The 17,362-nt window shown below is 37.2% G+C and overlaps 1 protein-coding gene across 2 annotated transcripts in view; it reads right to left on the reverse strand.

Moving 5' to 3' along the window:
* Positions 1-17,362, reverse strand: part of chn1 (chimerin 1) — a 181,300-nt gene that overhangs the window by 118,934 nt on the left and 45,004 nt on the right. For both annotated transcript variants that reach the window (XM_039757676.1, XM_039757675.1), the window contains 2 exons: positions 13,960-13,998; positions 13,620-13,675 (listed from right to left, as the gene is read on the reverse strand). In XM_039757676.1, coding sequence (XP_039613610.1) covers positions 13,620-13,675; positions 13,960-13,998 — 95 coding nt within the window. The remainder of the gene's footprint in view (positions 1-13,619; positions 13,676-13,959; positions 13,999-17,362) is intronic.

A 17,362-nucleotide genomic window follows, 5' to 3' on the forward strand; every position in this document is an offset into this window, starting at 1 on the left:
TTAACAGTGACCTCTTGTGGCAACCAATGTTTTCTGCATGTTTGGATGTGGAAAGTATTATAGTAGGACATACCATATAGTATATACCTGTACAAATATCTAATTGCATTGTAAAATGTAACTTAAAAAAAAGTGCACTGTTTTTTTTTATTTTTTCTTGATAAACAGTGCAACCAAACTGTGGCAAAGGAACACCTAAGCTACAGAGAAACTGTTAACTACTGTACATAATTGTTTTGCTTTGTTTCCTTCCTTGCCAATATAATTAAGATCCTCAAGTCTGACCAAATAGCTAACAATCAAGATGTCGCAATGTTTCATCTAAATGCTAAAATGTTTTTTTTTGACCACCCAACTTGGTAGTTTGTTTACAAAAGTGAAAACCAAAACATGTGCTTCTTCATTCATTCTTAAATAAGGTCAAAAGATAAGGTGAATGACAAATTAATTTGCTCTTGGTATAACTAAAAAAAACAATTATCACACAAAGGAAAATATACAATAAGATAAAGAAAAACACAAATTGAACTGCAAAAACGCATTATCGTTTTTCTTGAGCTATTCTTTATCATTAAAGAGGTACTCTTGTATCATGTTGTGCATTGCTTTAATTTCCACTATAAGTGTCTAGTATTTTTTTTTAGTTTGCCTTGTAATTTTTATTGTACGAGGTATCCTTTCAGTTCTGGTGTCACCTTCAAAATTTCAATAGTTTTTCATTACATATTTACTGAACTTTTACAGTTCATATAAAAGAGTAAAACTAAATGGTTAAATTGAAGATTATCCAATGAGAATTTTCCTGAACAATAAAATTCTATGCCTTGCACAAGCATTCCGTAAAAGCAGATAGATTGTATGTGCCCTTCCTGAAAACAAAATTATTAATGACATGCAGTATAAAGGCAGATTCCCAATTAGATGTACACTAAAATGGTTGAATGAAAATCTACTAATACTGGTTTAGGAAAGCTTGCTTTGACTGTATTGTCTATGGTTAGTGCCGGTGCTAAGGATATTTTGTACCCTAGGCCAAACTTATTAGTGCGCCAACTGACTGTTTGGTAGCTACCCCTTTATAATCTACGCCCTAGATGAACACCTAATTCACCTTAACGGTGGCACCGGCCCAGTCCATGCGACTATGCACAAAAGTAACAGTAAATGATCTGAAGAATTAATATAAAAGATTAGGATCAATATATTTTTAAAAGATTAATATATTTTTTGAAACACACATATTTTAATATGTTTCAATTTTGATAAGTGTTCCACATTCTGAAACAGAAATCCTTGTATATTGTAGGTACAACTGGGGGGCATATGTCCTTCACAGCATGACTGAGGCAAACAGAAATTCCCCTTGCACCTAAATGGACACACATTGTATGTTCGCATGAATCTTGTTCTCTAAAAAGACAGTACTTACTGAAAAAAATTGCAGTGCAATTTTTAAAAAACATTGGAAAGGTTTTTCCTTTGATTTATCAAAATCAGAAATATGCCTTCTTCAGTGTGATAGTAATGCTATTTATTTTTTGGGTGTATTTTGCTCTTTTTGGAGCCATGATAATATATTATGGTACATAATAGTAGGATGTTTTAAATATATTTAAAATTAAGTAGGCAAACCATGCTAAATGTTTTACTAAATTACAGGTACAAATGTTTTCTCTTGTACTGCGTGAATAGATAGAACTTTGGTTTGTAACCAGTGTGCTAACTTTTTTTTTTTACATTTTCGGTTCAATGTAAATAATGCACTCTTAAATTCTTGGCCTTCTGTTAAAATTAAACCTCTAAAATCAACCGTACGTTTAACTGTAATAACAGTAAAATTTAAAAGAGTACTTCCTCAAGCAGTGGATGTTTAACTGTAGGACACAAAACTCCATTTTAGAAAAAGAATGACCAGGTTTTTCAGATATGAGACAGAGAGAGAGGAGGCGAATAACATTCTTTCAAATGCATATTAATCTAAGAACTACCATAATGTACAGATTCCTACTCTACAACCTACCATTCATTCACTTTAGATGTATCATGATGTCCAATTCTTTAAACAATATTAAAAAAACATATCAATGTTTTCATACCTACTAATATTGACCATTCACAACAATGCATATATAATGGCAGGTTTCTGGAACGGTGAATAAATGAATCAATCAATAAATGTGATAACAGGCGTCAAAGAAGTACAATTATTTCACTGGGTAGTTGTTGCTCAGAGGTTATGAAAGAGTATGGCCTGGAACAGACTGCAATAAAAAGTAGATGGAATTATATAAGCATGTCGCATCAGCAGTTCCTCCCTCAAGTTCATGCTGTTAAACAATATGCTCACAGGCAGGCATAATCCTTTATTGTGCTTACTGCCCTTAAAAGCATTCTGTACATTTATTTCTTCTGTTTTAATCTTTGTGACTTTGCTAAACTCCACTGTGTTAGTAGCTTGAGCTTGAGGTGGCAGTTATCCACTTGTGCCTTGAATGTTTCAAATATTGCCTAACGCAATAATCAATAATGTGTCTACCTTTGACAAATGTAATACAGTGTTGTCATTGGTTTTATCAAAACACAATAAAGTTTGTACAGCTTCAAACTGAATCATCCTCTTTACAGTGGTAACTAAATTGAAATGTTATTGTTATAGTAGAATAGCCTGTACTACTGCCCTGTTGTGTTAGTGAATACAAACTAATCTGGTAAAAGCATCTCTTTTGTACTTCTAGCCCGAAACAAAATGCATCATCTAAAGAATGCTTTATGTGTTTGCAATCCATAAACTAGCTATGCTGTTAACCTCCTAATATAAAAACGGGGTATATGGTTTTATTTTTGCTGCTTTTCCTTGTTACATAAGCATGTCTCTACCTCCTAACAAGTTCCCAAGACCACTGGATAAAAAACATTCTTAAATTTAAAATGCATTAATCCTGTCATAATCTTACATCCACAGCTCTATTCAGCCACCTCAGCAATGGAGTCACAGAACATGGACCATTTCGGTTCAATGTCTCCAGCCTCCCATGAAATGAGAGAAATTTGTCCAGAGGTGGGAGTTGATCTCTCAGACACTATAAACAGACACAACCTTTCTCTCACTAAAGGCGCTTTTCCACTGCATAGTACGGCACAGCACGGTTCAGTACAGCTCACCTTGGTTCGGCTCAGTTCGGCTCGGTTTGCGTTTCGACTGCAGTTTAGTACCGCTTTAGAGTGGGCGGGATTACTCACGTGTCGTTATAGTTGCGCCGCCTCTACTGCCGTGACACCGTGTAACTTTTACAACAACACGCAGACAACGACAACACTTTAGCTCGACGACGCGCAAGGGTAAGCATCTAAAAAAAGCACATCACTAGCTAACTTTTATCACTGTTGCAAAGCATAAAATGAACTTAATTGCCAGTGTAACATTAAAATGCTGATTCTGTATATTACAGATCTTCCACATTTTGCAAAAAAGTCGCCGCAACAGACCATCTGTTTGGACATTTAACCGTGCCTCAGAGTGGTGGGATGTGATTGTTCCTGGTTTTACAAAAACTCAGTGGCTGGAGAACTTTCGAATGTCTGAAGAAACATTCATCCACTTATGCAACAAACTGCGTCCAGCGATGGAGAGACGGGACACAAACTTCCGCATGTGTGTACCTTTAAAGAAAAGAACAGCCAGTGACGCAGTAATGACGATTTTCTCCGGCCAATCAGTGACCAGCAGAGTTTACACGTCACATTTTGGTAACGGTTCGGCGCGCTTGGAACCTCGGCTGAGGTGGTACTAAAAAAAGGACCAGGTACCAGGTACTGTTCCCAGTGGAAAACCCCCCCAAAAGTGAGCTGAACTGAACCGTGTCGTGCCGTACTATGCAGTGGAAAAGCGCCATAAATGTTTAAGTCTTCCTGGCCTATCAGGCATCTTCCGTCACCATCTCATCTAACTCACAGCCAGGTAGTGATCAGTTAACAGCACAGTCCTTCACCTGAGTGTCCAAGACATACAGTCGTAGCTCAGATGATACAACTACTTACAGTGGTGTGAAAAACTATTTGCCCCCTTCCTGATTTCTTACTCTTTTGCATGTTTGTCACACAAAATGCTTCTGATCATCAAACACATTTAACCATTAGTCAAATATAATACAAGTAAACACAAAATGCACTTTTTAAATGATGGTTTTTATTATTTAGGGAGAAAAAAAATCCAAACCTACATGGCCCTGTGTGCAAAAGTAATTGACCCCTTGTTAAAAAATAACCTGTGGTGTATCACACCTGAGTTCAATTTCCGTAGCCACCGCCAGGCCTGATTACTGCCACACCGGTTTCAATCAAGAAATCACTTAAATAGGAGCTGCCTGACACAGAGAAGTAGACCAAAAGCACCTCAAAAGCTAGACATCATGCCAAGATCCAAAGAAATTCAGGAACAAATGAGAACAGAAGTAATTGAGATCTATCAGTCTGGTAAAGGTTATAAAGCCATTTCTAAAGCTTTGGGACTCCAGCGAACCACAGTGAGAGCCATTATCCACAAATGGCAAAAACATGGAACAGTGGTGAACCTTCCCAGGAGTGGCCGGCCGACCAAAATTACCCCAAGAGCACAGAGACTACTCATCCGAGAGGTCACAAAAGACCCCAGGACAACGTCTAAAGAACTGCAGGCCTCACTTGCCTCAATTAAGGTCAGTGTTCACGACTCCACCATAAGAAAGAGACTGGGCAAAAACGGCCTGCATGGCAGATTTCCAAGACGCAAACCACTGTAAAGCAAAAAGAACATTAGGGCTTGTCTCAATTTTGCTAAGAAACATCTCAATGATTGCCAAGACTTTTGGGAAAATACCTTGTGGACTGATGAGACAAAAGTTGAACTTTTTGGAAGGCAAATGTCCCGTTACATCAGGCGTAAAAGGAACACAGCATTTCAGAAAAAGAACATCATACCAACAGTAAAATATGGTGGTGGTAGTGTGATGGTCTGGGGTTGTTTTGCTGCTTCAGGACCTGGAAGGCTTGCTGTGATAGATGGAACCATGAATTCTACTGTCTACCAAAAAATCCTGAAGGAGAATGTCCGGCCATCTCTTCGTCAACTCAAGCTGAAGCGATCTTGGGTGCTGCAACAGGACAATGACCCAAAACACACCAGCAAATCCACCTCTGAACGGCCGAAGAAAAACAAAATGAAGACTTTGGAGTGGCCTAGTCAAAGTCCTGACCTGAATCCAATTGAGATGCTATGGCATGACCTTAAAAAGGCGGTTCATGCTAGAAAACCCTCAAATAAAGCTGAATTACAACAATTCTGCAAAGATGAGTGGGCCAAAATTCCTCCAGAGCACTGTAAAAGACTCATTGCAAGTTATCGCAAACGCTTGATTACAGTTATTGCTGCTAAGGGTGGCCCGACCAGTTATTGGGTTCAGGGGGCAATTACTTTTTCACACAGGGCCATGTAGGTTTGGATTTTTTTTCTCCCTAAATAATAAAAACCATCATTTAAAAAGTGCATTTTGTGTTTACTTGTGTTATATTTGACGGTTAAATGTGTTTGATGATCAGAAACATTTTGTGTGACAAACATGCAAAAGAATAAGAAATCAGGAAGGGGGCAAATAGTTTTTCACACCACTGTAAATAACTACCTACTGAAATAACTGTTGATACAGTCACACCTAAACATGACTCTTATATTCTCATTAAAGTAATTGTGTTATTTCAGTTGGTTTTATAGATTATAAAGACATGATAATATAACATTAAGCACCTTATTGTATGTACTTTGTAATGCACTGCAAACTAGCAAATGCATAATTAGACTTGCTGCTAGTGGGCCATATCGTAACTTTATTGTTTACATTCCTATCACATTCTTTATATTTAACCCTTGGGTGTGATTTCTGTTTTACATTTAATTCCTTTGATATGCATGTTTATATATACATTTTAAAAGGTTTTGTAATTTACAAATTCAATGATGTAATAGTAAATGTGCAAGTGCTCTATGCCACTACTCAGGGAAGAGCGTGCTACAGAGGAAATTGAACTGAATATATTCATATCAATTATAACTACCATATCCCTAAAACTGAAACATTCAATCAAATTAGATTTTATTTTGAAAACATGTGCTTGTCCTTTTACTGCAGTACATTAAAGAGATGGATTATTAGGTTTCAGAGTAAAGTGAAATTTTTTTGATAACATTTTATATTCCATCCAGTCCATCTATAACCCTTTACAGAGTTAGTTTCTTAGAAATGGTCGAAGATATTAAGAGGCTTCCTTAAAATCTCAGCAATAAAGGTTGGGCGCAGCTCAGGCTTAAGTACAAAAATCCCAATACCAGGGAGACAAAACACTACCATACTATCAGTCTTCCATACCTCAAAGTGAAGTAGAATTGCATGATTGTTGCAGGAACACAAGTCTCAAACATTTGGATTCCTTCTCAAAAAATATGCAAAAAACAAGGAAAATTAACTCTATCACTTAAACTAGGAGCCTAATCAGTAATAATTCCTGAAATATAATAATTTGTGTAAAAAATTATTTGTTTTCTTTAACAAAACTCGTACATCAAACAGTTTAGGTGAAAAAAAAAAAATAAAAAGAAAGCACATTAACTCCTCATCTGGGGCATCATGTATGAACGGTGCGTATGCACAGAAATGTTGCGTAAGAACGTTTCCATGTTCAAATTGTGATGTAAAAAACCTAAACTTGGCGTAAAGCCAAGCACATTTCCACGGCTGCTCGTTTTTTCAGACTGGTTGCACCCAGCGTCAAAGCAGTGCTACTGTTCCTGTGTGGTTACCCTTTCTTTCTTAGATCCACATTCCTGACACAGTTTCAGTGTATTTATAAAGCCAACTGCACATTGTTTATTAGTGTAATGCATCTGATTGTAATTAACCTGTAACAATCTAATGGTCTAGGGAATAGCCATAGTATTCCAAATACCATAACTGCTTTGGCGTTGTTACTCTCACTGTACCTTCTTTTTCTTCTTTCAGCTGTTCCCGCTAAGGGTTGCCAGAGCGGATCATCTTTTTTCATATTTTCCCCCGTGCTTTTCCCATTGTCTTTTCACAGAACGCTGAGTTAAAGGGCTATTTATATTGATTTGCATATTCAAAGAGGTGTAATTCTGGGAGGAATTGGGGCGGGACAGCAGGAGCGTGCATGTGCGTTACTTTTCATGCTGACCGGGATTTATGTAGCGGCAGAACGTGGAAGTTGGAGTACGCACAGATTCCTGTATCTGGATTTTTCTGTGCATAAGCACATTTCGGCTGTTGTGCTTACGTCATGTTATAGTGTGAATTCTACACACGCCGTTATGCACAAACCCCCTGGTGATTTGGAATATATCCCTAGGTTTTCAATTTTTTCCTGAACATTTTGGTCATGATAGTGAAACATAGCTTAAAATGTGCTGCAATGGGACATGAAAATTCAATCACCGTCTTATTTAACAGAGAAATAACAGAATAAGGCACACACCAATGATACAAGCTAGCTACATATTTCAGTTTATATTTTTCTATAAAAAAATAATACTAATGGAAATAATTTTTAAAATTCATACAAAGGCTATTAAAGCAGGCCAATAAAAGAAGGGAGGAGTGGATGGTAATCTAGTCCACTTAGTGCAAGAAACTGAACTCTGCAGAACATGATAAAGCACTGCATTTACTTTAAATTAAAAACTTAATTGTTTGTATACTTTACATAATATAAGTCCTATCTGAGAGAGGCTACAAGCACTTTAACTGAGACACCACAGTTTCAGCTACCAAAAACAAGACTGATAAGACATTTTGTCAAATTCAATTAAAACAATATGAATAATACTAAGCTATTAATTCAAATGAAAAGAAAGCATGTAATCCTAGAATAATTAAGCAAACTGTTTATAGCGTGCAAAAAGAATTTCACAAAAATTTCACAACAGTCTTGACTAAATTCTGCCTAATACCAACTGAAAAGACAACAAAATACTCTTAGCTGCTTTTCTAATAATGCTCGTTACAGCAACAGCTACATTATAAGAAGGCAGGTTGTTAGTCAGCACAGTGTTTAATTGCTTTCAATAGAAACAAAACATTTCAAAAATGTTTTTCACTTTTTTTGTGTCTTACACTTGCTACAGAAAGCTGTATATATAAAACAGTTCCTTAAAACTATGATAATTATGATAATTATGATAAGATAGATAGAGACAGACAGACAGACAGACAACTTTATTAATCCTAAGGGGAAATTCACATAATCCAGCAGCAGTATAGTACATACAAGTCATACAGACATACTGGAAAAGTAAAATCTACACCTATAACGCATTACACATAAAAAAGCTAAACCTCTGAAAATTAATAAGCTATTCATCCATGCCATAATCATGACTCATCCCTTCAATGGATTTATTATATAAACTGTTTAGACACTGCTGGACCTGGTTGTGACTTGTGTCTAATGCACTTTCATATGTGTACTGTAAATCTGTAGATATCTTTACAGTGCCTTGAAAATGTATTTAGAACCCTGACCAATTTTCTAATTTTACTGAATAACAAATACTAAATGTATTCTCTATCTTTATTTCGAAGCAGAAAACATTGAAACTCATTTTTAATGAGACATTGTTTTATGTTATAAATAAATCTTAAGAAAAAATGGAAATATGCTGTTTGTTTGAGTAATGAGCAACCACAAGTTAATAGGTTTATAGGGTCATTGTAATGTATACAGAGCAAAGTGAAACTGTCCCTTGCAAGTGGTAATCGATATGCAACACGTCGCCACTCTATGGTGCCTTAAGTTCATTTAACAACCTTACCTCAAAACTTCTATCTTCCTTACCTGAAAAATCTTAGAACACAGTCATATCCTATGTAAATAGGCCAATCAGTAGTAATATGCTTTATATATAAAAAGTACTGATTTTTTTTTTTCTTTATTTCGCCTTGTACAATTTCTTGTATTAAGAATTTGTTCATTTTCGCATACCCCTTGGGGTCAGAGCGCAGGGTCGGCCATTGTACAGCACCCCTGGAGCAATTGAAGGTTAAGGGCCTTGCTCAAGGGAGCAATAGAGTAGGATCTCTTCAGGCAGTGACGGGGATTCGAAATGGCAACCTCTGGGATACCAGCACAGATCCTTAGCCTCAGAGCCACCACTCCACCCTAATTTGGTTATTTGGTGCAGTTTCTGTAACTGGTTAATGGCAACTTGAAAGGCAATGTGTTAATAAGTCTCTTGTCATCAGTCAACTACCACCGCCTAATATTTTCTAAACCCAAGTATGTTGCAGTTTAGTATACTGTTATCTTAGCCTATTCTTCTAGGAAGATTTAGTCTAGGTTGTTCAGGTTAGACAGATGATGCTTGCACACCTCAATTATTAAATTGTGCCACAGCTTCCCAAGTAGTTAAATATCAGGGTTTCACTGGGCTATAGTAAGACGTTGACCTTTTTGATCCTGGGCCACTCCAAGTTTTTTTTATGAATTGTCCTTCTGTAAGAAGAACTTTAACTCAGGCTTCAGTTTTTTAGTAGAATCAGAATTGTTCTTTTACAATTACTGCTCGTTTTTTCCACCACATTTTTTTGTTCTTCCCATTTTTAACAGCTTACCAGTCCTTCCTTGCCCAAAATGTTACAACCACCATACTTCACTGAAGGTATGGTGTTTTCTTCAGCTGGAGCAGCGCTACGTGACCCCTATCTCAATGTTCTGTATTGGTCTCACCTGACAACAAAACTTTTCCAGCACGTTCAACATTTTTAAGTAATGGCATATTTTGTGCCACATTTCATGCAAACTGGCATTATACAGCACCCTTGACATGACTGGCAGATGCACCTTTATTTTAGTCTCAGCTACTGAACTCTCAGATGATTCAAAGCAATTGCCGGCCGCAAAGTGCCTTCTCTGTCAAGACCTATTGTTTGCACAGATGTTTGAAGGATAATCTGTTCAAGGCATTGTTTAAAATAAGGTCTGACTTAGCTTCCACTTCCTGATAACTGAAAATTTGTATTATTTTATCTCTGACTTCACTAGAATGCACTTTTGGCTTTTCACAGCTGTCCATAAGTGCTGAGATCGGAGAGAAAAAAAAAAACCTGTCTCTTTTGTTTAAAATATTTTTAACACTCTGGATAATATTTACTTTGAGAGCTTTATATTATGAAAGTTTAATTTTGAACTTCAATTTTCATGTATTAATTTGAATTTTATTACTTTGTTCAGAAACGTTTTTACTTAATTACTTATTTTCCTCTCTTGTTCTATGCAGCTGCAAGCAGGACAAAGAGTTCTTATGGGACCTTGATCAGTTTTTAGGGACCACACTCTTGAGAAAAGCTGGCACATTACAATTAAGCGGCGTCAGGCGCTTTGTCCAAGATACAGAATAAGTGAGTGAACTAGTTCTTGTGAAATGTTTAGTATTAGATATTCTAGTGTTGTCTCTTGTTCCTTGGTCTCAACTTGGTTTTCATCTTAAGTCATTTGTGTCCAGTTGTTTATTTAGGACTTTACTGGTGAATGGCTTTTTCTATTCCATTGTTAACACAATCACAGTCAAGACTAGCTTTTGTGCTCAGAAAACTCACTTTTGTTTACAGGTTTATTTCTCAGTCTTCAAGAAAAATAAATAATTTTATTTTAGTTCTGAACTAAATGTGTATCTCCCAGTCAGCTTCATAAAACATCATTCCACTGAGAAATCTGGAGTGGTTGATTTAGGGAAGAGGGCAGACAGCCAGTCTAGAAAAGTACACAGGTGGTGGGCATCTGCATTGCTGGTTTCAGGACCAGCATAACCATCAGATTTGCAACAATCCTTTAAACTGTGGGGATTTTATTCAAAAAAATGTGGCAGTTATCTAAACAATTCATTGGCAGAGGCAAGTTGGAAGGCAAGTGTGCCCATTTTAGACGATTGTTTTTCTACAGTGCATCTGGAAAGTTTTCACAGCACATCACTTTTTCCACACTTTGTTATGTTACAGCCTTATTCCAAAATGGATAAATTCATTTTTTTCCTCAGAATTCTACAAACACCGCCCCATAATGACAACGTGAAAAAAGTTTGAGATTTTTGCAAATTTATTAAAAATAAAAAAAACTGAGAAAGCACATGTACATAAGTATTCACAGCCTTTGCCATGAAGTTCAAAATTGAGCTCAGGTGCATCCTATTTCCCTGATCATGCTTGAGATGTTTAATTGGAGTCCACCTGTGGTAAATTCAGTTGATTGGACATGATTTGGAAAGGCATACACCTGTCTATAGAAGGTCCCACAGTTGACAGTTCATGTCAGAGCACAAACCAAGCATGAAGTCAAAGGAATTGTCTGTAGACCTCCGAGACAGGATTGTCTCAAGGCACAAATCTGGGGAAGGTTACAGAAAAATTTCTGCTGCTTTGCAGGTTCCAATGAGCACAGTAGAATCCATCCTCCGTAAGTGGAAGAAGTTCGAAACCACCAGGACTCTTCCTAGAGCTGGCCGGCCATCTAAACTGAGCGATCGGGGGAGAAAGGGCCTTAGTCAGCGAGGTGACCAAGAACCCGATGGTCACTCTGTCAGCTATCCAGAGGTCCTCTGTGGAGAGAGGAGAACATTCCAGAAGGACAACCATCTCTGCAGCAATCCACCAATCAGGCCTGTATGGTAGAGTGGCCAGACGGAAGCCACTCCTTAGTAAAAGGCACATGGCAGCCCACCTGGAGTTTGCCAAAAGGCACCTGAAGGACTCTTAGACCATGAGAAACAATTCTCTGGTCTGTTGAGACAAAGATTGAACTCTTTGGTGTGAATGCCAGGCGTCACGTTTGGAGGAAACCAGGCACCGCTCATCACCAGGCCAATACCATCCCTATAGTGAAACATGGTGGTGGCAGCATCATGCTGTGGGGATGTTTTTCAGCGGCAGGAACTGAGAGACTAGTCAGGATAAAGGGAAAGATGACTGCAGCAATGTACAGAGACATCCTGGATGAAAACCTGCTCCAGAGTGCTCTTGACCTCAGACTGGGGCGACGGTTCATCTTTCAGCAGGACAACGACCCTAAGCACACAGCCAAGATATCAAAGGAGTGGCTTCAGGACAACTCTGTGAATGTCCTTGTGTGGCCCAGCCAGAGCCCAGACTTGAATCTGATTGAACATCTCTGGAGAGATCTTAAAATGGCTGTGCACTGACGCTTCCCATCCAACCTGATGGAGCTTGAGAGGTGCTGCAAAGAGGAATGGGCGAGACTGGCCAAGGATAGGTGTGCCAAGCTTGTGGCATCATATTCAAAAAGACTTGAGGCTGTAATTGCTGCCACAGGTGCATCGCCAAAGTATTGAGCAATGGCTGTGAATACTTAAGTACATGTGATTTCTCATTTTTTTTGATTTTTAATAAATTTGCAAAAACCTCAAGTAAAAACTTTTTCACTTTGTTATTATGGGGTGTTGTGTGTAGAATTCTGAGGAAAAATTGAATTTAATCCATTTTGGAATAAGGCTGTAACATAAAATGTGGAAAAAGTGATGTGCTGTGAATACTTTCCAGATGCACTGTACGAATATAAATGGAGAACTCCCACAACACTCAATTTTTTCTTGAGAGATTAACAATGTGGTGGAAAGAAAGCTAATTTTTAATTTTAATGCTTAGAAATTAACATATTAAAAGGAAAAAAGTAAAATTAGACAACGGGACACATGTCAGAATATTTTTGCTAGGCACTGTATTATACAATATAGGATCTCAGGTTTTGTTAAACCAAAGGAAAAAAATAATTGGTATAGAAGGGAGTATTTGTAATTATTTAATTGATCTGTGACCAAGGAAAACACTGAAGTATATTTAAGGTTGTTAAAATGAATGTTTTCTTCTTTCCTACATTTGCATTTCTACAATCTACAAGCTGCTGCATTGCCTTTTTAAATATGAAAGACACAGCAAAACAAATGTGAAAAAAATTAAAATAAAAAATCAGTAACTTGAAAGAATAGAAAAATACCAAAATACTGTAAATACATAAAAAACATTACCATTAAATAAAGTAATTGCTAATATTGTATCTTTTGTCTTCTTAGACAACTAAAATGTTTCTGATAAAATTCACACTAAAGACAGAGTTAATAATTTTTAAGTATTCTATACCAAGTTATGAGGAAAACATTCTTAATATTTCAACTTAACCTCTTGGGCACTGGTAAGGCAGTTAAAAGTTACTCAGGTGGACACATGGAGGCACTGTGAAGAAAGCTGTTGCCTAAGGTCATTAAAAAGTGAGCACAGCAATTTTAGTTTTAAAACTAAAAAAAGTTCTATGTAATAATAATAATAAATGAATAGAAACACTGAAGACTAAGGTAGACAAACGTGGAACATTAAGGGCTGGTGGAATAAATAACAATAAATCCAGGAATTTTCCCTGGTTCAGTAAACTAATAAACCCATATTTTATATAAATTTTCTGTTTATTCATACTGAACACTACAAACAGCATTAACACATTTAACAATTTGCTTTTTAAACATTCTGATTTAATGTTGCTTATAATAGTTTAGAAAAATATTCAGAAATTCTCACCTCACAAGTGCATGTGACTCGCCTTGGATGAGGGGCTTCCTGTTGCAATTGGTACACTATAAATAAAATAGTATTTCCTTAGTGAAAACACATCAAGTTTAAATTAAAAAATAAATTCTGAATAGTAAAGTACTATTTCCTAAAACATGAAAGATAACCCTGGAGAATTTGCACAAAATCAACTATTTCAAATAAATTACAGAAATGGGCTAGCATTATTGATCAATAAGGCCTCCATTCAAGAGGGTTAAAATCATAAACATTCTTCCTCCACAAGACCAAGCAATTCCCTTACCCAACACACAAATTCCCAAAATAAAATAAATAAAGGATTACTTACAATAGGACTTCCATACAGGTGGTCTATATTCATCATTATCTGTAAAGAATAAAAAATAATGAAAATACATTACATTTGAAGCTTGTCTTTGCAGGTTTAGTATTAAGTGGAGTTCACTAAAAGTAGTTATAGGAACAAGATCAAGGCCCTCATCTCCTCTCCTGTTCATGATTTTCAAAGGCTGCAAGTGAGGCTGCGGTGGGCTAGCACCATGCTCAAGATTTGTTCCTGCCTTGTGCCCTGTGCTGGCTAGGATTGGCTCCAGAAGACCCATGTGTGTGCCCCCCCAGCCCTGTAGTTAGGATATAGTGGGTTGTATAATGGATGGATGGATGGATGGATGTAAGGGAGGCTTAAAGAATATCCAGGATTTGGGGGTCTAGGGATTCCACTCCTTAAATTTGAGGATAATGTTATTTCTAGCTGATTATAAACATTTCTCCTGAAAACAGTACCTTGCCATTTGTAGGTTGTGGGGAATGTCTGCCCCAAGACAAAGTACCTCTGGACCTTGTCTCTACTTTTCAATTTGGCCACTCATCGTCATTGGCAATTGCCATTGTGACATGGTGCGAAAATATCCTTGTTTAATTATCTGTGCGAATAAATTACTTTGCTATGCATAATACATATTTTATTAAGCATGTCAGTACTCAACTCCTCAAAAATACCATAGTTAAATTAAGTGACATTCCTTTTAGTTGAAATTATCCGTGTCAATTTTTTTTGGGGGTCAATGTCAAATTTATTTATATAGCACATTTAAAACAACATAGGAATGCTGTGGCCAAAGTGCTTTACAATAATAGAATAAAAGAAAAACATACAATTAACATGAATAACATAAATAGAGATAAAATAAATTAACTTAAATAAAATAAATAATGAATAGAAGTAATGTTACATAATCACAATGAGGAAACCATCAGTATTACTGAAGGTCATGGGATAGAAATGAGTCTTTAATCTCGTTTTGAATTGTAGACGACTCCTTTATGTGACGAGGTAAAGAGTTCCACAGGCGAGGAGCTGCAGCAGCACAAGTCCTGTCTGTCCCCCTTAGTTTGACACTCGGTACGAGGGACAACAAGAGACAACTGACCAGAAGATCTAAGCACTCTAGATGGCTGGGGTAAAACACACAATTCAGATAAATAGGCAGGAGTGAGCCCATGTAAAGATTTAAAAACTAGCAACAAAATTTTAAAATCAATTTGAAAACTGACAGGCAGCCAGTGTAAAGAAGCTAATATTGGAGAAACAGAATCAGACTTTCTTGCCCCAACCAGAAAGCAGGCGGCAGCATTCTGGACCAACTGTAACCTGCGTATCAGAGATTTTCTAATCCCAGAATAAAGCGAGTTGCAGTAATCAAGGCGAGAGAAGATAAAAGCAGGAGTAGCTTTCTCAAGATCCCTAGAAGATAAAAAAGGCTTGATCTTACCTAATAGACGAAGCTGGAAAACGCTACTCTTGACTACAGAATTAACTTGTTTCTCAAAAGAGAGATTACTGTCAAAGACAACACCAAGATTGCGGACTTGAGGTTTGCAAAAGACAGAGAAACAGCCGAGAAGTCCAAGACCAATTTGGGCTTTAACTGATGGACCCTCTATAAGCACCTCTGTTTTATTTTGATTCAGATCAAGAAAATTATTAGGCATCCAGGATCTTAGCTCAGAAAGACAGTTTTGCAGTTGATTTATTGCAGAGTTGCAGACGGGAATATTAACCTGTGTATCATCAGAATAGCAATGAAAAGAAATGTTACATTTCCTAAAAATAGCTTCAATAGGGTTTGTATAGAGAACAAAATAGGACCCAAAATGGATCCCTGAGGAACACCAGATTTAAGAGGATTGTAGATGAAAAAGAGGAATTTAAAGTCACTGAAAAAAAACTAAGAGCAGCCCCTTTAAGCCCAACAGCAAGGTCTCATCGTCAATAGTGTCTAAGGCAGCGGACAGGTCCAGGAGGACACCATCTCAACACCATCATAACGCCTAAAACCAGATTGAGACAATACCATGATTAACAGTAGGAAGTTCATTGCCAGTTGGAACAATACCACAGCGACAAGGATATGTAAGCCATCGATGGCACTGCCACAGAGTTGATTTCCTCGTGGGAGAAGATCAGATAGAACAACACTCTTTCCAAGTGGGCTGGCTCACTGATATACCATGATGTTGGCTACAACAGGCTTCTTTTAAAACCATACTGAATATTTTCAAAAGCGCATGGCTTTTCCTTTTAGCAGCCTGGGAGGCTGTGGTCTTTTGCAAATACTAGAAAATGCAAAATGACGGTTGTGGAGAATGGGCAGCAACGGTCATTTAATAATTCTAAGCTGGAGTTTATCTAACCACTCTTGATTCTGTTCAGTCATCCAGATAAGAATTCTCAGGTAAGAATTTGCCGATCATAGACTCAAACCAAAAATATTATGGATCAAAGCTAGAAATATCCCTATGATGATATTGACATATTGCCCAAGACTATTCCCAAAAGTTTGTCACACATGTCAAACAACCTGAGCCTACTCAGAAAAAGCCCTTGTTGTCCACCAGTTCTAGGTTATTAACCCAATGCAGTCTATGGTTAACGTAGAACACCCCAAACCAACCCACAGTCTTGAGAACTTCCTGTAATTTGCAAGGTTAATCTTATGTTGCTGGAATTACTAAGAGCATTTGTTAATTTCCTAGATGTTACACATTAAGTGTGGATTACCTTTTGATAACAAATGTAAATGAGATTATTCACATAAATGCAGGTAATCATTCACTTGTGACCAAAAGCAGGACTGTCATAAGTTGTAAGATGGTCCGTTACATGCATTCGAACCTGACCATATGTATAGTAATAATAATAATTCTTTGTATTTATATAGCGCTTTTCTTACTACTCAAAGTGCTCAGCTTTGCAGGTTAAAGGCCTTGCTCAAGGGCCCAACAGAGCAGAGTCCATTTTGGCATTTACGCGATTTGAACCGGCAACCTTCCAATTGCCAGTGCAGATCCCTAGCCTCAGAGGCACCACTCTTAAGTCATATTTTTTATTTTATATCTCTATTATTTTTTGTAAATAATTTATTTTATTTCTCAATTACTGTTGCTCACATGGGTGCCGAACCTTTAACAGCTTACCAAATTCTTTCGTCTGTATTTTGCTACGTCATCAGCGCAGGCCTCTCCCAGTGTTTATCGCGTTAACTGTGAGAGGAGAAATTCTAGCCATAGACTTTGAGCACTCATAGGTCTCCTGTTTTAACATTTCAGACTGTTAATAATAAACATTAACAGATAAAGGAGTTCAGCGTGGTTTCATTAACCCTTTGAGGCGGTTCGTACAATGTGGCACATTGTGAGTCACAACGCAGAAGTTTTGGAGTTTAACCGGA

This window comes from Polypterus senegalus, chromosome 6 (genome assembly GCF_016835505.1).
Source record: "Polypterus senegalus isolate Bchr_013 chromosome 6, ASM1683550v1, whole genome shotgun sequence".
NCBI lineage: Eukaryota > Metazoa > Chordata > Cladistia > Polypteriformes > Polypteridae > Polypterus > Polypterus senegalus.